The 23,708-nt window shown below is 35.9% G+C and overlaps 1 protein-coding gene across 2 annotated transcripts in view; it reads left to right on the forward strand.

The window, feature by feature from the left end:
- DNAJC13 (DnaJ heat shock protein family (Hsp40) member C13) overlaps positions 1 to 23,708 on the forward strand; it is a 110,677-nt gene that overhangs the window by 16,344 nt on the left and 70,625 nt on the right. For both annotated transcript variants that reach the window (XR_011527158.1, XM_008544064.2), the window contains exons 3-9: positions 11,573 to 11,648; positions 12,470 to 12,619; positions 13,315 to 13,356; positions 16,043 to 16,243; positions 18,409 to 18,615; positions 18,708 to 18,803; positions 19,379 to 19,470. Coding sequence is in view for 1 of the 2 variants with exons in the window: in XM_008544064.2 (XP_008542286.1) it covers positions 11,573 to 11,648; positions 12,470 to 12,619; positions 13,315 to 13,356; positions 16,043 to 16,243; positions 18,409 to 18,615; positions 18,708 to 18,803; positions 19,379 to 19,470 (864 nt within the window). In the remaining variant the exon portion in view is untranslated. The remainder of the gene's footprint in view (positions 1 to 11,572; positions 11,649 to 12,469; positions 12,620 to 13,314; positions 13,357 to 16,042; positions 16,244 to 18,408; positions 18,616 to 18,707; positions 18,804 to 19,378; positions 19,471 to 23,708) is intronic.

Below are 23,708 nucleotides of genomic sequence, written 5' to 3' on the forward strand. Positions count from 1 at the left end.
GGAACGGAGCTGTTTTTGTACTCTCAGCACGATTCCTTGCCTCCATCATTCACACCGTGAAACTTTTTTGTTTTGTTTTTAGAACAGCTTTATTAAGTATAATTTATGTAACATAAAATTCACCCTTTGTAAGTGTACAATTCATTGGTTTTTAGTATATTCATAGAGTTGTGAACCATCTCCGCTAACCATTTTTAGAACACTTTCATCACCTCTCAAAAAAACTCCATTAAAAATATGAGCAGTTACTCCCCTTCATTCCTCTTCCCAGCATCTGGCAGCCACTAATCTACTTTCTGTCTCTGGATTGGCTTATTGTGGACGTCTCATATAAATGGAATCATACAGTATGTGATCTTTTGTGACTGTCTTCTTTCACTTCGCATAATACTTTCAAGGTTTATCCATGTTGTAGCATGTGTCAGTACTTCGTTTCTTTTTATTGCCAAATAATATTCTATTGTATGGATATACCACGTTTTGTTCATTCATCAGTTGATGAACATTTATATTGTTTCTACTTTTTTGCTATTATGAATAATGCTGCTATAAATGTTCACATACAAGTTTACAGGTGAATCTATATTTCCAGTTCTCTTCGGTATATACCTAGGAGTAGAATTGATGTTTGTGGAGTTATGTAGAGTTTTATGGTTGCTCTATGTGTAGCTTTGAGGAACAGCCAAACTGCTTTCCAAAGTGGCTGCAGCATTTTACAATTCTATCATCAAAGTGTGAGGATTCCAATTTCTCCACATCCTTACCATCAGTCGTTATTGTCTTTTTTTAAGTTAGCCATCCTGGTAGGTATGAAGTACTGTCTCTTGTGGTTTTGATTTGCATTTCCCATATGACTAAGATGTTGGGTATCTTTTCATGTGCTTGTTGGTCGTTTGTTTTTCTTTCATGAAATGTCTATTCAAATCATTTACCCGTTTGTTTTTTTTTTATTTTGAGGAAGATTAGCCCTGAGCTAACACCTGCTGCCAATCCTCCTCTTTTTGCTGAGGAAGACTAGCCCTGAGCTAACATCTGTGCCCATCTTCCTCTACTTTATATGGGGGACACCTACGACAGCATGGCTTGCCAAGCGGTGCCATGTCTGCACCCCGGATCCGAACTGGTGAACCCCAGGCTGCTGAAGTGGAATGTGCACACTTAACTTCTGTGCCACTGAGCCAGCCCCCATTTACTCATTTTTTAATTGGGTTATCTTTTTATTGTTGAATTGCAAGAGTTCTTTATATATTCTACATACAAGTCCCTTATCAGATATATGATTCACAAATATTTTCTCTTTTCACTTTCTTGATGGTATCTTTTGAAGCACAGAGTTTTCAATTTTGATGAAATCCAATTTATCTATTTTTTTCCTTTGCTATTTATGCCTTTGATGTCGTATCTAAGAAACTATTACCTAATCCAGGGTCTCAAAGATTTACTCCTACGGTTTTCTCTTAAGAGTTTTATAGCCTTGATTTTGGGTTAATTTTTGTTTATCGTGTGAAGTAGGGATCCAACTTTATTCTTTTACTTGTTATCCCAACGCCATTTATTAAAAAGATTATTTTTTCCCCATTGAATTGTTTTGACATCCTTGTTAAAAATCAATTGACCATAAATATAAAGGTTTATTCCTGAACTCCCAGTTCTGTTCCACTGATCTGTATGCCTGTCCTTAGGCCAGTACCATACTGTCTTGATTACTGTAGCTCTGTACTGTTTTGAAACTAGGAAGTTTCAGGCTCCACCTTTGTTCATTTTCAAGATTATTTTGGCTGTTCTGGGTCTCTTGCATTTCCATATGAATTTTAGAGTCAGCTAGTCAATTCTATCAAAAAGGCAGCTAAGAGTTTGATAGGAATTGCATGGAATCTGTAGATTAGTTAGGAAGGAGAGTATTGCCACATTAACAATATCAGTCCAGATAGTGATAGTTATTTCATTAGCTCATGTGCATTGTTATGTGGCACTGAAACTTTTTATTATACTTAGCTATTTTATGTGGTCAATTCTAAGTTTAAAGTATTCCTCATCAGTCTTAATGTAAAAAATAGCTGGCCAACATTAAAAATTATCTGTAGTTTCAGAGTTGCTAATCGAACCCTCTCTGTAGAAATGTGTCTGTGTACAACAAATTTTGTATGTGATTTGGGGATTTAGGGCCTCAGTTTTAAAAGACTCCATGCCTGTATACATACTGCTAACCCAGCCCCAACATTTCAGAAAAATATTTATAGTGGTAGTAAAGATGAATAAATATTTTTCTTTCTCTTAATATGCCTAAAGATAACCTCTCCAGACAGTTCCCTTGAAGGTATTTATGTGACCTGTTTCACTTTACATACTTTATTTGTGTCTTACTTTGCAGCCATTACTCATGCACTTATTAATTCAGGTCTTTTCAGTGTCAATATAGATTCCTTGGTTGGCAAAGTAGCTTTTCTTTTATGCTTGTCATTTTCCTACTTGTCAGGTACATAATTAAACTATGTTTGTTCTGGAAGGAGCAGGAGGAGGGAGTAGATTTCAGAAATAAAAATAATTTTTCTTTCATGAGAGAGCAAAGTTTCCTTTTTGGCCTAAAGCTAGCCATTTCTGATAGGAAGGAAGATGCATATGTTTCATTTAAAGTGGAAGTGTACATTCACTATGAAAAACTTGAGAGTAATGGTCAAAATATAGCCTCTTGATTTCTTTTGGATGGAAATTACAAGTAAAATCTACCTGTGGATCACTTTAATATTTGCATATACTAATTGTAGCTGTGAATTTAAGAGTAATATTTTAGTATCTGAACAGGATTTTAACTTCAGTATGTTAGGGTATATGGTGATCAGTCTGAAATTCAATGACAGATGCCTACATTCATAGACAGTCTATGTAATGACTGGCTACAGGAAGTTGAGAGAAGAATTAAGGGAAAGTGAAGCGAGTGAATTTCTGATACCTTTCTTACATGCGGGAATAGAATCCTGCAAGAGAACAGACACTCTTCCCTTTAGTTACCTGGCATTTACACACCTCACCAACTCTCATAACCCTAGGAACTTGAGGATTTTTTCCTTGCTTTATTGATCCTAGATCTTGACCCTGCCAGCCTCTAAACCTCACGTGAGTCCATCCTGAATTCTCTTTGTGTTTTCTTTGCATAACTCTTTGTGATTATTATCAGGCAATCTGAGATTTGAACATCTTTCACCCAGAAGTACAAATAGGATCATATCTGCCTAATAGGCATTTTATGTTTTACACACAATGTTGTATTAAAAGCTAGCTCCAGGAACCAAGATAGTCTTTTCAACAAATGATGCTGGAATACCTGGACCTCACATGCAAAAAATGAATGTAGGCACAGACTTTAACCCTTTACAAAAATTAACTCAAAATGGATTACAGACCTAAGTGTGAAACACAAAACTATAAAACTTTTAGAAGATAACACGGGAGAATATCTAGATGACTTTGGGTTTGGTGATGACTTTTTAGATATAACACCAAAGGCATAATCCATGAAAAAGTGAATTGATAAGCTGGGCTTCATTAAAATTTAAAACTTCTGCTTTGGGGCTGGCCCAGTGGTGTAGTGGTTAAGTCACAAGCTCCACACTGGCAGCCCGGGTTTCGTGGGTTTGGATCCTGGAGGCAAACCTAGCACTGCTCGTCAGGCCATGCTGTGGTGGCATCCCACATAAAATAGAGGAAGACTGGCACAGATCTTAGCTCAGGGACAATCTTCCCCAAGCAAGAAGAGAAAGATTGGTAACAGATGTTAGCTCAGGGGCAATCTCCCTCAAAAAAAAAAAAACCTGCTTTGCGAAAGACACTATCAAGAGAATGTAAAGAAAAAAAATAGGAGAAAATACTTTCAAAAGACATATTTGATAAAAGACTGTTATTTAAAATATGCAAAGAACCCTTAAAACTCAACAATAAGAAAACAAACAACCAGGGGCTAGCTTTGTGGTGTAGTGGTTCAGTTTGCATGCTCTGCTTCACCAACCCAGGGTTCACGGGTTTGGATCCTGGGCAAAGACCTACACATTGCTCATCAAGCTATGCTGTAGTGGCATCCCACATATAAAGCAGAGGAAGATTGGCACAGATGTTAGCTCAGCAACAATCTTCCTCAAGCAAAAAGGAAGATTGGCAACAGATGTTAGCTCAGGGCCAGTCTTCCTCACCAAAAAAAAACTTAACCAAACAAAAAACCAGACTGAAAAATGAGCCAAAGACCTTAATAGAGACCTCACCAAAGAAGATATACGGATGGCATAAGCATATGAAAAGATACTTCATGTCTTGTCATCAGGGAAATGCAAATGTAGAGGAGTGGAGTCTTTCCAGAATCAGAGTATCCTGGTAATATAGCCAGATGAATGACCACTACACATCTACTGGAATGGCTAAAATCCAGACTAGTGACAAAACCAAATGCTGGTGAGGATGTTGAGCAACAGGAGCTCTGATTTATTGCTGGTGGGAATGCAGAATGGTACAGCCACTTTGGAACACAGTTTGGTGGTTTCTTAAAAAACTCAATATCCTTTTACCATATGATCCAGTGATCACACTTCTTAGTATTTGCTCAAAGAAGTTGAAAACTTATGTACACATAAAAACCTGCACACAGATATTTATAGCAGCTTTATTTATAATTACCAAAGCTTAGAAGGAGCAAAGATATCCTTCAGTAGGTGAATGGATAAATTAATTGTGGGACGTGCAGACAATGAATATTTTCCAGTGCTAAAAAGAAATGAACCATCAAGCCATGAAAAGATACAGAGGAAACTTAAATGCATGTTACTAAGTGAAAGGAGCCAATCTGAAAAGGCTATCTACTGTATGATTCCAACTATATGACATTATGGAAAAGGCAAAACTTTGGAGACAGTAAAAAGATCAGTGGCTGCCAAGGTTTACGGGAGAGGGAGGAATGAATAGGCAGAGCACAGAGGATTTTTAGGGCAGTGAAACTACTCTATGTTATTCTACTGGTGGAGACATGTCATTATGCATTTGTCCAAACCCATAGAATGTACACCACCAAGGGTGAACCCTAATGTAAACTGTGGACTGTGGTTGATAATGGTGTGTCAGTGTAGGTTGACCACTTGTAACAAATGTACCATTGTGGTGGGGGATGTTGATAATGGGGGAGGCTGTGCATGGGTGGGGACAGGAAGTATATGGGAAATCTATGAATTCTGCTTAATATTGCTGTGAACCTAAAACTACTCTAAAAAATAGTCTTTTTTTTTTTTTAAAGCCTAGTCTATCTAAGGTGGAAAAAGATATAGACCTTACATCACAGAATTTAAGTCCATAAAATACTGCATTTCATGGGTTGACCTTTATTTCCTCTGAAAGAAGTGGGACATTTTCTCACTGAATTATTGGGACAGATAATTGGCAGAGAGAGTGTGTCCCATACATTCCTTCTTTCTCTTTTCTGATGAGTACAACTTCTGATGTGAATGAGCCCTCTCAGGTGAAACTGATCTTTCAAGTGGAGTCTTTCCAGAATCAGAGTATCCTGGTAATATAGCCAGATGAATGATCACTTTGCCCATTAATTTTGTTCTCTGTTTTAAATATGAATGCAGCATTCATGGTTACTTGAAACATAATAATATTAATTATAATTAGTTCAGTGACTGCTGGAGTTTTGAGCTCCTCCCCCCTGTTATTCAGTCAGTAGAATAATAGCAAGAAGAATAGCTAACATTTATCGATTGTAAACAGTAAGTGACAAGCACTTTACATGGATTATTTCTTTTAATTCTCACATTATGGAGTAGGTATATACATTACCCACATGTTTCAGATGGGGAACTGAAGCTTAGAGAGGTTAAGCAAGTTATCAGAGGATGCATAGAAAGTGCGTGGTCCAGACAATGTACAAACCCAGGCAGTGTGCCTCCAGAATTGGTGGGTTCACCATGAAGCTGTGGTGCCTCCTTTTATACTGCTTACCACTGATCTCCTAACTCTGAGAAACCTTGTATTTCAGTTTATCCTTAGTTTCATTATTTGATGCACTAAAATTCTGGTTCAAGTAACTGGATTCTCAAGCTTTTAATAATAAAAGGAAAAACTCTAGATTCTATGAGAATCCTAAAGAATCCTTCTAGAAAGTGGTGGCCAAAACTTATTTTAAAATGGTTGAATGAATTAGGGTGTTCCACTTAGGAAAGAGAATTCAAATTGAAAGTCTGATTGGCAGAAAAATTAAGTTGACTCTGTGTGAAGCTGAAAGACAGAACTTGGACCAGAGGGTGAAATTTGTGGGGCAGTGTATATTGGCTTAGTTCTAAGGAACAGTGGTCAATATTTGCAGTACTGGAAAATGAATAGAATTGCTTAAAAGCCCTAAAGGGCAGGTTAGTCAGTTCCCTTTCACCAGTAGTGAACAATTAAAACTAGCTAACTTTGCCCAGGGTACTGTAAAGGATCAAGCTATGTCTCTGGAGACTAAACTAGGCAACAAAAGCTGTCTTCTGACTCTGATTAGATCTGTTTGCCCTGAGGCCTGTTTGCATAGACTATCCTCTGAAAGAACTGAGGATCTTAACTTTAAAAGTAATACAGAAAGGTTTTATGACCTCAAGAAATTTGAGAACCATTATTTCATAGTTAACATAAGGTTTTTCTGTACTTTACAAAAAGAAAATAATGTTGAATTTTCTCTATTTTGAGAGAATTGAATGATATGAATTTCTTTGCAGAAGAGTATGACATTGTGGTGGCCAGTACTTTTGTAATGTCTTTCTGTTGACACTATTTTACTTGCCTGATTGATACAAGGAAGTAATGAATATTCAAGTCTGAAATTAACTTTGAAACAATGCCTGAGAAGTAACTTAGTTCTTACTACTTTAAAGTTTATTTCAGATGTCTGAATTAGTTCACTAAATAGTAAATAAAATGTTGGGAGGAAACTAGGTCTCTACAGGACTGACTGTCTCATTTACTGCTGTCTCATTGAACCCAGCACAATGTTAGGTGTGCTTTTAATATTGGGTGAATCCATGGTAGTACTTATGGTATCTGATGTAACATGTTAGGTTTTTTCCCTAAAATGTTGCCATATGAAAAAAAATCATGTTATAAAAAAATTCTTTCAAAGAGGAAAGCAATATTCTTAAGGACTAGACAGTTTAAGAATGCTGAAACATAATTTTATTTGCAGGAATTAAAATAATATAGAAGTGTGTTTGCTTTAATGTAAGTTAATATAAGTTTAGTGCCGGGGTCCAGCCTCGGCAGAGTCCAGGTTCCCACGGGAGAGACGGCGTCGGCGAAAGTGTAAGTGCTAGACGTGAGACTTGAAGCAGCTGCAAGCAAGTCCGATTTATTTCGGGGACAGGGTACACTTATATAGGAAAAAATCACAGTCTAACTATTGTCGTCATGGGAACAATAGATGAGGGGCAGTGTGTGACTAAAGGTAATAATCAAAGGTGGTTATCTACATACCAGATGTGCAGCATACATATCGATTGTTTAGGAAGAGGTTACATAGTTTCAGGGTCTTCAAAGAAGTTAGGAGGACAGCGAGTATATAATTAACAGAATATAGACCCCCTCATCCTTGGGGGCTGCTGTTTGTTCTTTGAGATATGTTTATTGCTAGTTCTGCCTGTTTTTACAAGGCTTCCAGGACAGAGGGAAGACGTTAATCAGTAATAGGCTTTAGAAAGGAGGACAAAGGATTCTGCTTAAAGAATTATGTTCCCTGGAGAAGTGCCTTGCACGATTCTCCTTCCATTGCCAGGCCTTGTCACAATACAATGGCAGCTAGATTGGGGGAGTGCTTCCCACAGTTTAGTCTGTTAAAAAATCTGAGCATCATTTGTCAAATCCAAAATTTGATTACATCCTCAGCTTTTGCTTCAGTTGTCTTTCTTTGCTTTCCGATGATCTTTCTTATCTCCATCAACACTATCATTAGCACATTTTTTACTTCTTGTCTTTTCACCAATTTGCTATAGTAGTAGAATGCCCCATAGATAAAGCAGTTGCCTCAAACACTTTTATTCATTTGAATAGTATTAATTTCCTGATTCTAAGTAACGTTATAGTTAATGGGTAATGTAAGTCATATTTGTTAATAAGCTATCATATTAGACTAGATCTGTGAGTTTTGAAAACTTGAGTGAAAGAAATGCCTACTCCCTATAGGCATTTAATGATGTGTCTAACTTTAGTTCCTGAGTAAAAAGGAAACAAGTAAAGTCAGTAGTGAATGTTAATTTCTCAGGTGGGAGAAAAAGTGTTTGCTTTCACATTTCTTCATAGTGTGTATATGGCATCATCTGTCATAAATTTCTCATACGTTTTGTGTACTTTATCCCTTTTGTAATTTGGTTTTATATAGTTGTATTTTTGTAATAAGAACTTATTTTTAGTATAATTTTTAAGAATTAGCCAACACATTTATCTCAAACCCAAAGAACAGCAAATTAAATTATTTTAATTCATAAATGGCAATTTCTCTGCAGATAGCAAATAAAATGTGAGTATTTTCTTTCATAAAAATATGAATTTGGTCTTTTACTGATGTTATAGTGGTTATAAATAAAAAATTGATGTGAAATTAGTTGCTATCTGACTTATGTTCTGTTTTAAAAGCAAGAGTAAGCTAATGGGTTATAGATTTGAATGCATGTTGACTTATATTGGATAGATTGGTCTATTTAGCTATTTAACAAACATTTATTGAGCATCTGCTGTATGCAGTGCTGGGTACTATGCTAGGAATTAGGGTTTCAAAGATAGTGAAGACATGTACCTCCCTGAATTTTATGGAATCTCTTTTCTTTATGATTTAGGACACTAGTGACTTTAGTAAGGGATAAAGAAATGTTAAGTTGCAAGTGTTGTGACTGACATACCACACATGTGAGATCATTCAGATTTTAATGTCTAAATCTGATATTCGGGGGGCTTTTTAGGTAATCTTTGAAGGTTTAGGACTGCTTAGAAAGGTGTATTAAATGACCTAGAAGTATTTGCCCTGTCCTTAAAGGGAAGAGTCTATCAGCTGTCTGAGAGAGGCATGGGGAGATCTTACGGAAGAAGAGAAGGGGAAGAGAAGGGAATGGAAGAGAATTCTCTTAAGAATTTTCCTATAGCTTTCTTCTTAGGAAGGGTTTAGAGCTCAGTATTTATCTGAATGATTGTTCTGAGTTTCCTGTCATGACAGTACTTTGGGCCTGATGGACACCTAACTCTAGAATCCTTTGATCCTGAAGGATCTAGAAAGTGTTCTCTCCATTGGTAGCTGCTAACCACGTGTGGCTATTTAAAGTAATTAAATGTAAATAAAATTTTAAATTCACTTGCATTAGCCACATTTCAAATGCTTGGTAGCTACTTATGGCTCATGGTTACCTTATTGGACAGTGTGGATATAGGATGTTTTCATCATCTCGGAATGTTCTTTTGCACAGCACTAATCTAGATGACAAGTTACATGAGAAAGATGTTAGAAGAGGCTTAGTTGCATGGAGGAAATTAGTTAGAATTGAAAAGGATATTTTCTTAACTGAGATCCCTAAGGCTTTGAATGTGGCATCAGTTGACATTTGGAGCATTTCAGGCATTTATTTCTTATACTTTGCTCCCAGAGTAAAGTAAATTCTTTAGTTTTATTTCAGGATTATAAAAATTGGCATGCTTGAGATTCTGATAATTAGAATTTGTGAATTCACATTTCTATTGTTGATTTGATTTCGTTGTGCAGTCTTCTAAGGCAAACATTGATTTAACAAGATCATACTTTATTTTTCTTTGTTTCCATTAACTGATTAAGCCTCTGAAGTTTTGAGACTTTTTAGCTGTTTAGGTAAATCCTCATCTGCTTCACCAGTCCCTCAACCCTCACTTCACTTTAGAAAGCAGTAAATGAATGTTTTATATTGGAAGGAAGTGCTCTCATTCTTTATATAGTTTCCCACTCCAGTTTAAACATGTGAAATTAGGGGGAAAAAACTTGTAATATAGCAGTACTTTTTGTATGACTGTGTGGTAAAGATGACTAAAATCTCTCATTTTCCTTTTTTCTCCAAATGGAAATAACTTTGTCATTGTTGTTAATTAATATACTGATTAGAAAAAAAGAGGATAATAGAAAAATGGCAATGTGAAAGATCTCTCTTGATCTTAATGGGAATACTTCTAGTGTGGTCCCCTTGAATCTGATAGTGGCTATTTGTTTAAAGTAATGTGTGTCTTTTACTGTATTAGTACTTTAAAGCAGAAAAACGTGATCTTCTCCATACTTATCAAAAAGGCATTTGTTTGTATTTAATATCCATTTTTGATAATTTAAAAATCTCTTATTAAGTACAAATAGATATTTCAGTAAATATCATATTAATAGATTTCTCTAATACTGAACTCTTTTTTCCTAAAATCAACCTTCTTTGGTCATGGTATATTACTATTTTAAAATGCTACTTGATTCTAATTGCTAATATTTACTTAAAAAATAGATTGTTGTATTTATCTTTTCCTCCTTTTTGCGTTGTCTTATCAGATTTTAGTATCACTAAAAGAATTGGGAAGCTGTCCTTAGTCTGTTTCTGGAACAATTTAAGAAGCATGGGACTTACATGTTCCTTTAAGGTTTCATCTCCTTGTTTGAGCCTTGGTGCTTTTGTAGGATGTAATTCTTTGCAGCTTTCTTAAATTCTATACAGGGGTTGATTTATTCTTAATTTTCAAGTTTATCAGCATAGAGTTACACACATCATTTTTATTTCTTCTGTACCTATGGTTATGTTCTTTCATTAATTTTGTTTGTATTTTCTTAGACTAGCTAATGTTTTGCCTGTTTTATTATTTTATTTCCAAAGAATTAATTCTTCAGTTTTAAGTAAGTTTTTCTAACTCGATTTCCACTTTTATCATTATGAATTCCTCTCTTTTAAAGGATTACTGATATCCAAATGGTTTTTCTTTTCCTTCAGATATGTTACTTTAAGTGAAGGAAGTGAAGTGAGAAGTGAAAATTGCTTGTCTGTGGTGTAGGCTTCCTACTTCTATAAAATTGCAGCACTTAAATGTAATAGGTAGTTTTGGAAAGAGAAATTATTAAGATTCCAGAATATGGTTGTGACTGATGAGTTGCAGGCCATAGCTTTTCCTTCCTTTGCATCATGGTTTTGTTGAAAGGACATTTTGAAAGGATTAGTAGTATGCAGTGTCTTTTTTTAAATAAAATTTTCCCATTTAGAATTTTTTGGCATCTTCAGGCAGTGCTCTGCTAAGTAACTTCATGTATACTAACGATACAGGATTGTTTGCGTAGGTCACACTTTTCTACTTTATGATCTTCGTAGTTCACAGTAAAATGAGTGGTGGGTGGGTTTTAATACCGATAACATTTTGTAAAACATTAAAAAATATGAGACTATGAAATTGTTATCTTTAATCACCATTAATCAGCTAACACATTTCTGTTTATTTATCGAAATGTTCCTTTTATGTTGATACCATATATATTTTCTTATAAAATGTTTTTTATTTAAGTCTAAATTTAAGTACTTGTCTTCCTTTGTAGGTATAAGCGTGTCTTTTCAGTTGGAACCCATGCGATTACTACATATAATCCCAATACCTTAGAAGTAACAAATCAGGTAATCATGTTAGAAGCTGTTAGGCATTTGTTTGAACTCCATTTGGATTTTAAAGCCAGGATATGACCCATGACTCTCTGGCCTGAAAAATCAGTACTTAGGTTAGAAATGTCAAATCTCAAAGAGATTGATGTGCTTGTAAAATGCTCTGTGCTCCCTACCCCCAAAAGATAATGAAAGGGAGGTGGGAGAGAATATGCTTATTTCTAGGCTCTAAAGAGGTATAACTTTTCAATGTGTTACTATTGATTGTAGCCGGCTCTTTTATGTGAAATTGGCAAATTAGTTGTTTATAATTTTAAAGGCTGTATTGTTACTGTGAGACAGGCATACATTAAGTCACAAGTGCAGTCGTTAGAAAATTACTTGTCATGGCAGTAGGATTACTGTTTATAAAGGCAAGACTAACCTGAACATAGATAAGTAAACATATTTATCTATTCTAGCTTATTTTAATTCTAATTAGGCGTGTTTTACAGATTCCCTGGGTTGGTTTTTTTTTAAATAGATTTTTCAGGTAATCATAAAATTTTATTTCCCAATTCTTTTCTGTTTATTTTAATTGCTTTATGGATTAATGTCATTAATCATTAAAATTGGAATACAGATAGGATTTTTTTGTTGTCGTCTCTGATGACTGAAAACCTTTAAAAGAATTTGTATTATAGAATTACTGTAAGACATAACTTCTTCTAGACCTAAGTATTATTTTGTAAAATTTTTCTATTTAAGCAGTGATTATGAAATTAAAGTACTAAAAATAAGTGTTGCATTTTACTATATTATAGCATCAGTTGAAAGAATTCCTTTCTTTTTGTTAGTGGCCTTATGGAGACATTTGCAGCATCAGCCCTGTTGGAAAAGGACAAGGAACAGAGTTCAACCTCACGTTTCGTAAAGGCAGTGGAAAAAAGTCAGAAACTTTAAAATTTTCTACAGAGCACAGAACAGAACTTCTTACAGAAGCATTGGTAAGAACAGTTCCAGGGCCTGGCCCTGTGGCCCAGTGGGTAAAGTTCCATGCACTCTGCCTCAGCAGCGTGGGTTCAGATCCCAGGCACGGACATTCTCCGTTTATCAGCCATGCTGTAGAGGCATCCTACGTGCAAAATAGAGGAAGATTGGCACAGACGTTAGCTCAGGGCGAATCTTCCTCACCCAAAAAAAACCCCTACCAGGTCTATATTAATAAGCGAGATTTCACTCTTCTCTTTTTTAAATGAAACAGTTACGTTAAAGTACAGATATTAATGCCCTGAGCCTCTATTCTTACTATCCTTATTTTTTCTTATTGACCTTTAACTTGATACTGTGAAGCTTTCACTTTTCTCGAACTGGAAGGCTGGATAATCTTGTATATCTGATATTCTTTTAGTCTTTTTCAGTGTATATATAGAACAAGGCTGGATAATCTTGTATATCTGATATTCTTTTAGTCTTTTTCAGTGTATATATAGAACAAAGCAGTTGTCTATTTAATCTGTCTTGTTGTTCAGTAAAGTTCTACACACTTTTTATTGGATATCCTTAAACTATAATGAAATAACATTTTTTAATATCAAAGTTACCAAGTTGAGATTTTACTTGTTTTGGATAGAGAGGACCAAAATGTGAGTCTTTCCTACTAGTCTCTTGTCATAAACTGTGGTTATGTTTTCTCTTTCAGAGATTTAGAACTGATTTTTCAGAAGGAAAAATCACAGGAAGGGCAAGTATTTACCATTTATTAATATCTGTTTTTGTTCAAATGTCACCCTTTATTGTAGAAATCATTTGATGATCTGTTTGTTCCTTTTATGGCAAAGCTAAAGGGAAAAAACTAAACTTATTTTAATGTCTCCTGATACCATGTGATAGAGAGATGAATGTGGTTTAAGAGGAAACTCAAATATGAAGAGTTAGATTTATGACTGTTAATGGTGATAGTTGAAAGAAATCTTCAGCATTAAAAACAACACTGTGACCACTCAGGTAGTCTTTATTCAGTATTCTAAAGAGCTTTAGTAAGGATCACACTGCTGATAATACTTGTTGGAACATGCAGTAGTTGTTTGGTGTAGGAGTATTCTATTTCAGAAGTATTAAAGTTGCAAGAAGGTTTGGGTATATTGAAACTGTCATATATTCTTGCACTGGATCTGGCCGGTGATGAAGCTTTGCTCCATACTGGCAGCTTTGGGGAAGTCATGGTTGCTTGCTAGAATCTTCTTAACTTTCCCAAGCCTTCTCGGTTCTTGTTACAGGAGCATTTAAATTAAATCAGAGAATTCGGGGGAGGGGAAATGGGAGTTTATGCTTTTTTCAATCCCTTGAAACATTGAATTTCTTTCCATGAGACGGTATTGCTTTTATAATAACCAGAGGGTGGAGGCAGAATAATGCTTAAACCCATAGCACTGTTAGGAACTCTGGCTTCCGGCAAAAGGCATTCCAGTATGCTGGCAGTGCCAATCCCCTGTCTTTCTTAAGCCCTCATCCTTTCTGTGGCTGTTCTGCTGCTTGTTTTAGCATCCCAGAAGCCTCACTGATCTCAACTCAAGCAATTGGCTGGTTGCCCAGGAGCCATTTAAAATAGTTTAATAGCACTTGGTGAGCTGCTTGTTTCTTGTTCCTGATGAGCCATAGTCAAATAAGTCGTAATCATATATAAATCATAATTGGGGTGCTTATTATATTTTATGTTAGGTGAGTTTGTATACTCATCTATTTGGAAAACAGTTGCTTCCAAAAGCATGCTTAAAGATTTTGTGTGTGAGCTTCCCTTTATATCTCTTAGCTTTAGCAACATAATGCTTTTCAGATCTTTGTGGTGGATCTCTGGAAGATTGCCTGAAGTACAGTCCACCTAATGTTACATCAGGAATAAGTGGCACCTCCTCCTCCCCCAAATGCTATGCTGGCTAAATGACGCTCTTGTATAAGTTGAATTTGGCCCTTAGGCCTCCTCCTGCCCCTAGACATACTGTAAATCAGGATCTCAAGTCTCTCTTGGCCTCCACAATCCTGAGGGTTAATGATATCTTTCCGTCTGCACATCTCATCTTGGCAGTTGATTATCAGCTGGGAGGAATGGCACATATCCTGTAGAGTGGGTTGGGGACATGTGAACAGGCAAAGTTTGGAAAAGCATCACCATTTTTGTGGCCTCCGTTCTACCCCAACTTCTGCTGGAAAGGTGTGGTGCTGCTCCATCCTTTAGTTCAGAATCAAGGTTCTAAATATATTCTTGGGTTAATGTAGGCCCTTTTGTCTTTCTGCAGAATTCCTTTTATGAAACTACAATGTGCATGATGCCATCGATGAGTAATGCTTAGGGGACTTGATGTGATATGATCCTATGAACCTCGTTGCTGAGTTTAGTGTTGGGGTGTTATTGGAGGTGTTTATTTAATGCGTTTCTCTTCCGAGCACCTACAAGAGATTTTCTCTCATTTCAGTATTAAAAATACTTGTACTCTTGAACAACCAATTTATTTTTACCTTAAGAATCATGTAACTGACCATGCTTTCCTTTTCATATTGGGGGGTAGAAAACTTTTGGACTTTTTGAGAGGGTGAGGGAATATTCATTTCACCTTTGACACTTTGTTATCCTTATTTTTTCTTTGCATCATTTTGGTTTTATTTTAAATTATTTTCTGTACCACATCATTTTGCTTATCTGCCTCAGTTAAACTTTTTTTTTATTTTTAGGAATAAAACTGGATAGTAAATGGATGTTGACCATTCTAATTATTTCTGATACTAGATACTTTAATTTACAAAGGAATATTATCATCTAAATGGAATTTTACTTGCTAATACCATCAAACTTCTAAAGATAGCTTTCTGTTCGTGTGATTAGAAAAGCCTAGGGTCAAACTGAGACCTCAGCTTTTCTGTGTGTAGGAAGAAAATCTACATTTATATGCTACACCAACTCAGGTTGTTTAAATGGAATACTATAACCTCCTGAAAAGTGACCTGACTCTTTTCTGTGTCTCACTGGGATTAAAGGAATCCATCAACAAAAGTTGAAATCTTTTCCCCAATAAAGCTCTTTCAGAATAACATTTCTATTTAGGATTTCCTTTTTTTTTCTCTTGTGTAAGTACTCTCTGTCATGTTTGCACAAGGAGATCACCTAACAACACATTTGACAGAATGGATCCCCATCGTTAAGCGATGCATGACTGTGTTGTCTTCAGTTAGAGTGAACATTCTTAATTAAATAAACACAGGCCTCCAAATAGCTAAAATTAATGATGTTTTTAACAATTTGGATAGTAGCCCTAAATGTTTATAATATTGTTTAGATTTTTGGTTGTTTTAGCAGTGTCTGATAGATTAAATGTAACTTTATGTTATGGTAAGCTTAAATATGAACCTAAAAATAATACTATTTCTCTCTCTAGAGATATAATTGCTATAAGCATCACTGGAGTGATACCAGAAAACCTGTCATTTTGGAAGTAACTCCTGGAGGCTTTGACCAAATTAATCCTGCAACCAACAGAGTCCTCTGTTCGTATGACTATAGAAATATTGAAGGCTTCGTGGACCTCTCTGATTATCAAGGAGGGTTTTGTATACTTTATGGAGGATTTAGTAGATTGGTAAGTAGTGTTTTTAAAAAGTTATTTAAAAAGGGGCATGCCCATTTGAAGGAAAGCAGAGTTTGTATACTTCACTTTGAAATTTGGTCTGAGTCCTCCCCTCTGGGAGGAAGTATGGTATTAAGAGTTCAGGCTGTGATGTCAAAGACACCTGAGCTTGGATCCCAATTTGCAGCTCTCTAAAATGAGGAGACTAATATGTAGGTCATAGTTGTTTATTTGTTTTTTAAGAATCGGGTGATGTAATTTATGTAAAATGCTTAGCATAGTGCATGGCTTACTATTCAGTAAATGGTGGTTCCAATTGTTATTTTCATTAATATTAATGTCTTAACTGAAGGTTTCTAAGCTTTCTTTGGAAAAGTAGTTTAAAATCTCTTATTTTTACAGTCTTCCCTTCTTTGCCCAGCTGTTTGTAATCTGAAATCTGAGTATTTATTGAAACTTCAAATTTGGAATTCATCATGTGTTTTTGTCTTGAAATTCTGAATCATATGTAAGTTGGGAGGTACAACAGAAGCCACTTAAGATGCTGGTACCCTGTTTGTTAATCAGTAATAGAAACTGAGCTGTCGAATGTTGATCATCTTTTTTATAAGAAACATCCTGCCTGCCTTAATTAAACTGCACATCTCAAAGATGAGCAAGAGAGAGTCTCCACATGGAGAGGCTCATTGAACTTACTCTCAAGAATCATTTCTCTTGAGAATTTTAATTCCTGTAGCTACCTTAGTGGCCTGGAACACTACTCCAAGATTTAGCGTTCTGTAGGTAAGTTTTCCTTCCCTGGGTAGCAGAGCTGGGGAAAGCCTGGAACTTTCAGATACACAAGAGACTAGAGGGTAGCAAAAGGGCAATAAAAAGAATGATGGGGAGCTGAACAATTTGATGTGCAAAATATGTTAGCTCTTCAGAGTTACAGACCTTTTCCATCCAAGATTTCACTCTTTACCCAGATGAGGGGTACCATCCTGGAGTCCCTCATCTAGGAGCACACATCTAGATATTTTCTTACCTCTGAGGCTACACTCAAAAGATGGAGGACCAAAGAGAAAATTATTTTCCTCTCCCACTCTACAGCAGCCTAAATCCTGCTGTTGTGGTGCTGTCTAAAGGCTTGCTTCTTCTCTGGGTGCTGGAAATTTATACTGAGAAATCCCTTGGTGGGAATATACCTAATTACAGGAATATGGCCTGACAGACCTTAACGGGATAATTGTATAACAGTAATTCAGCCGTGCTTTACAATGCATAAGGTAAACATTAAGGATGAGAATTGTTTGATACTCCTCAGTTGCCAACATTTTTTATTGCATGATGGCATCAAGCAGTTTCAATTTTAATCATCCATTTCATAAGCATGCTCTCTTCCTTTTAAAAGACACTAGCTAAAATGCATCACTTCAGTACAGAGATGATACCATGACAAATGCATTCAACAAACCTTTATCTGGTAACTTCTGCATCCATAGTGACTGTGATAAGCTGCTGGGAATACAGTCAGGTTTTAAAACATGATCAGATCCAGTGTCTCTAAGTAGGGGAGCTATTGGCATTCTGGGCAGGACAATTCTTTCTTGTGTGGGACTCCCTAGTCTTGCCTTTTCCAGGACATTTAGCATTTCTGTCCTCCAGGCAGCAAATGCAAGTAGAAATACCTTACCCTTATCTTTACTTTTGTAAAGACATTCTTGGAGGTTGGTTTGTAATATGCATAGGCCAGTGACATTTAAACATTCTGCAAGGTAATCTTATAAGAAAGCCCACTATGTAAAAACATATTAAATCAGAACTACCTCAGCTGAAACTGGGAATCCTGTCCACATTGTATCCACCACCCCTACTGGACTTGGCTTGGGTCTCTGGGGGCCCTTTTGGAAGAATCAGAGTGCTGTTTTCTACCCAGTGATAAGAACCAGACCCTGATAAGTTATGAGGTGATTTCTGTTCAGTGAGTTATTTTAAAGGTCTATATCCCAGACTTTGTGATTTTAGTTTAGTAATAGTGTTTCAACCACAACACACTGCTTATTTTCCTCTGATAAGATCTACTACCTTTTTTCCTCTAGATTTGCTGCTTCAGTCTCTTTTCTATGAGTTGATTCAATATGGTCACATTTTAGTTATTTCAACTCTTAACTGTTTAAATTTTAAAATTTTTGCAGCATTTATTTGCATCAGAGCAAAGAGAAGAAATCATCAAAAGTGCAATAGATCATGCTGGCAACTACATAGGTATTTCATTGCGGATCAGAAAAGAACCTTTAGAATTTGAGCAGTATTTGAATCTTCGCTTTGGAAAATACAGCACTGATGAATCCATTACATCTTTAGCGGAGTTTATAGTCCAAAAAATATCACCTAGACATTCGGTAAGACCCATATGTTAAAAATAAAAATTTATTCATCTGATTTTGACATTTTTCTTCAATATCTTTTTAATATGTCTCAATTTTGTTTGAAGGAACCTGTAAAAAGAGTTCTAGCACTTACAGAAACCTGTTTAGTAGAACGTGATCCAGCAACCTATAATATTGCAACATTGAAGCCTTTAGGAGAAGTAAGTTTCAGCAATATTAGCTTAAATGAGATTTCTTCCTATTGATAAATTACAGTAGTTTTCTTTCCATTTTAATATTTTTTCATGTCTAAAGATTGGAAACAGGAAGATTCTGTATTTAATTCTTTGCATTGTTATATTTATTGATTTTAGAACAAAGAATATTGCAAATTTATTTTCCAAGTATACGATGAATACAACTTTTCTTTACTGAGGAAGGTTTGCCCTGAGCTAACATCCGTGCCAGTTGTCTTCTACTTTTTAGTATGTGGCCCACTAGCACAGCATGGCCACTAATAGAGTGGTGTAGGTCTGTGCCGGGAACTGAACCTGGGCCATCAAAACAGTGTGTACTGAACTTAACAACTGGCCACTGGGGCTGGCCCAATAGAATTTTTTATTCAATAATTGTATGAAAATTTGAATGAGACTTTTAAGCAGCTCTTAAATTCTGATATTGTAAACAAGTTACATTTTTAAGTGTTGACTTTTGTAAGCTAAACGATGTTAGTTTTTCTAATGAAAGAACATAAAACTGAACGTCTTTTGTTGAACTTGTGTTTTGTTTTCATTAGGTATTTGCATTGGTTTGTGACTCAGAAAATCCACAACTTTTTACCATTGAATTTATAAAAGGGCAAATACGGAAATATTCTTCAACAGAGAGGTATTTTTTTTAATTCATCAAGCTTTTGAGATCTTAGTATGTGCAAGGCAAAGTTCTCCATCAAAGAAGAAAAAAAGATTTATAATCTAGAACTTGAGAATTATGTAACTTAGGAAAGACATTATTTTGTTGCATTCAGTTTTCAAATTCCTGAAGAGAATAAAAATGGTGACTTGATCTCAAGTGAAATGTTGAGAATAAAGAATTTCTGTAACTTATGCTTTTAAAATATTTTAAAATAGCACATTTCACTTTGATTGTTATGTTGTTTGGGTAGCAACCACAAGTTACTGTAATATAAACACACCTGAAGTTAGAGTTTTCTATCTTAGTGTCATTAAGCTAGTCACTAATTTTCCAGTGGAATATGCCTGCGTATTTTTATATTACTGTGACTTGGCTGTTGGTGTGAAAGCCTGTGAGATGCTATACCTCCTAAACGCCTCCTGTGAGGTAAACAGACTTAGAATGCTGTTCTACTGAGAGTGACTGCATCTCCCTTCATATACTAAGCCATTGTTGTGGGATTGGCAGATTTTACATTCCAGGTAGTTCTTTGATGCTGTTGTGAATAGATTGAGAGTTTAATCATTTTTTAAGTTAGTTGATCCAGCTCAGGCACATTTTGCCACTGTCTACAATACAACCTTATTGAAGTGTTTTCGCTTCCTGTAGTGTGACCAGTAACTAGTTCTTACCTTAGAGTTTTTGATCTAAGGTCAACAAAAATGGCATCTCAAGCAAAAGGTTATATTTTTTCCTGTCCTGAATTCAGGGAAGAGAACTTCTGAAGAAAAAAAATAGGGCAGATGTTTTAATCAGAGGAAGGATCTCAACACTTGAGTTTGTCATGCGCCTAATGTACATTGCATTGTTTAATCCTGGTGGTAGCCCAAGGAAGAAAGTGCCATTATTCCCAGTAAAACTGACATGTAGAAAGTAAAGCAATCTCTTTGTGACTTTGGATTAGGAAAAGATTTCTTAGACATAATACCAAAAGCACAATTTACAAAAGAAAAAGTTGATTAATTAGACTTTGTCAAAGTTTATTCCTTTAGAAAAGGAAAAGACAAGCCACAGATGGGGGGAAATATTTGGAAAACATATGGCTGATAAAGGACTTGCATCCAGAATATATAAAAGAACACTTATAGCTCAATAATAATTGGCAAAAGGTTCAAATAGACACCTTACCAGAGAAGATATATAAATGGTAAATAGCACATGAAAAAATCATGAGTGATTACAGAAAAAAATTAAAACCTCTACATATATGCTAAAATGGGTAACATCAAAAAGAACAGCAGTGTTGGCAGGGATTTAGAGAAACTGGAACTCTTATGTATTGCTGGTGAGAATGTAAAATGATAAAACTGCTTTGAAAAACAGTTTGACAATTTCTTAAAAGATTAAACATATACTTATCATATGATCCAGCAATTCTACTCCTAAATATCTACACAAGAGAAATGAAGACATGCCCACACAAAGACTTGCATGTGAATGTTCATAATAACACTACTCATAATAGCCCAAACTAGAAACTATCCATATATACATCACCTGGTGAATGGATAGACAGAAATTTTGTGAATCTGTACGATGGAATACTACTCAACCATAAAAAGAACTGAACCTTAAAAACATATGATAAGTAAAATAAGCAAGACATGTAAGGCTACATATTATATGATTCCATTTCTATGAACGTTTTTTAAAATACATTTTATTTTTTAGAGCAGTTTTAGGTTCACAGCAACATTGAGCAAAAGGTACAGAGATTTCTCATGTAACTCCTAAACCCCCCCACAGGTGCATAGCCTCCCCCATAATTAACATCCCCCACCAGAGTGTGGTACATTTGAATAACTGATGAACCTACAGGTTTGAACAAATATATAGTGACATATATCCACCATTACAGTATCAATACAGAGTAGTTTCACTGCCCTAAAAATCCTCTGTGCTCTACCGATTCATCCCTCCCTCCACCCTACAGCTTGGCAACTACTGATCTTTCTTACTGTCTCCTAAATTTTACTTCTTCCACATTGTCATAGTTGGAATTATACAGTACGTAGCCTTTTCAGATTGGCTTCTTTCATTTCCTTTTTGTCTTTTCATGGCTTGATAGCTCATTTCTTTGTTTTTTATTGAAGTTATGATAGTTTACAACCTTGTGAAATTACAGTTGTGCATTATTATTTGTCAGTCATATTATAGGTGCACCACTTCACCCTTTGTGCCCACCTCCCAGCCCCCCTTTCCCCTGGTAACCACTAATCTGTTCTCTTTGTCCATGTATTTGTCTGTCTTCCACATATGAGTGGAGTCATACAGAGATTGTCTTTGTCTATCTGGCTTATTTTGCTTAACATAATATCCTCAAGGTCCATCTGTGTTGTTGTGAATGGGACGATTGTATCCTTTTTTATGGCTGAGAAGTACTCCATGGTATATATATACCATATCTTCTTTATCCAGTCATCAGTCGATGGGCACTTAGGTTGCTTCCACGTCTTGGCTATTGTGAATAATGCTGCAGTGAACATAGGGGTGCATGGGTCTCTTTGAATTGCTGATTTCAAGTTCTTTGGGTAGATACCCAGTAGTGGGATGGCTGGGTCATATGGTATTACTATTTTTAATTTTTTGAGGAATCTCCATACTGTTTTCCATAGTGGCTGCACCAGTTTGCATTCCCACCAGCAGTGTGTGAGGGTTCCTTTTTCTCCACAACCTCTCCAACATTTGTTATTTTTTGTTTTGGTTATTTTAAGCCATTCTAACAGATGTAAGGTGGTATCTTAGTGTAGTTTTGATTTTCATTTCCCTGATGATCAGTGGTGGTGAGCATCTTTTCATATGTCTGTTGGCCATACATATATCTTCTTTGGAGAAATGTCTGTTCCTATCCCCTGCCCATTTTTTGATTGGGTTGTTTGATTTTTTGTTGTTGAGTTGTATGAGTTCTTTATATATATATATGATTTGCAAATACTTTTTCCCAGTTGGTGGGTTCTGTTTTTGTTTCAATCCTGTGTTCCCTTGCCTTGTAGAAGCTCTTTAGTCTGATGAAGTCCCATTTGTTTATTCTTTCTATTGTTTCCCTTGTCTGAGAAGACATGGTGTCTGGAAAGATCCTTTCAAGACTGATGTCAAAGAGTGTACTGCCTATATTTTCTTCTAGAAGTCTTATGGTTTCAGGTCTTACCTTCAAGTCTTTGATCCCTTTTGAGTTTATTTTTGTGAATGACGTAAAAGAATGGTCTATTTTCTTTCTTTTATATGTGGCTGTACAGTTTTCCCAACACCATTTGTTGAAGAGACTTTCTTTTCTCCATTTTATGTTCTCAGCTCCTTTGTCAAAGATTAGCTGTCCATAGATGTGTGGTTTTATTTCTGAGCTTTCAGTCCTGTTCCATTGATCTGTGCCTGTTTTTGTACCAGTACCATGCTGTTTTGATTACTCTAGCTTTGTAGCATATTTTGAAGTCAGGGATTGTGATGCCTCCAGTTTTGTTCTTTTTTCTCAGAATTGCTTTAGCAATTCAGGAGATAGCTCATTTCTTTTTAGCACTGAATAATATTCCATTGTCTGATGTACCATGGTTTATTTATCCATTCACTTGCTGAAGGACAGCTTGGTTGCTTCCAGGTTTTGGCAGTTACGAATAAAGCTGCTATAAACATCTGTGTGCAGGTTCTTGTGTGGACTTAAGTTTTCAGCTTCTTTGGGTAAATATTAGGGAATGTGATCACTGGATCATATGGTAAGAGGATGTTGAGTTTTGTAAGAAACTGCCAAACTGTGTTCCAAAAGTGACTGTGCCATTTGCATTCCCACCAACAGTGAATGAGAGTTGCTGTTGTTCCACATCCTTGCTAGCATTTGTTGTTTTCAGTGTTCTGGATTTTAGCCATTGCAATAGATGTGTAGTGGTATCTCTACATTTGCATTTCCCTGATAACACAAAGTATGAAGCATCTTTTCATATGCTTATTTGCCATCTGTATATATCTTCTTTGGTGAAGTCTCTATTAAGGTCTTTGGCTCACTTTTTAATCTGGTTGTTTTTCTTATTGTTGAATTTTAAGAAATCTTTTTTGAGCCAGCCCTGATGGCCTAGTGGTTAAAGTTTGGCATGCTCCGCTTTGGTGGTCCGGATTTGGTTCCTGGGTGCAGAACCACACCACTCATCTGTCAGTAGTCATGCTGTGGTGGCAGCTCACATAGA

Source organism: Equus przewalskii, chromosome 15, assembly GCF_037783145.1.
Source record: "Equus przewalskii isolate Varuska chromosome 15, EquPr2, whole genome shotgun sequence".
In the NCBI taxonomy this organism is placed as follows: Eukaryota; Metazoa; Chordata; class Mammalia; order Perissodactyla; family Equidae; genus Equus; species Equus przewalskii.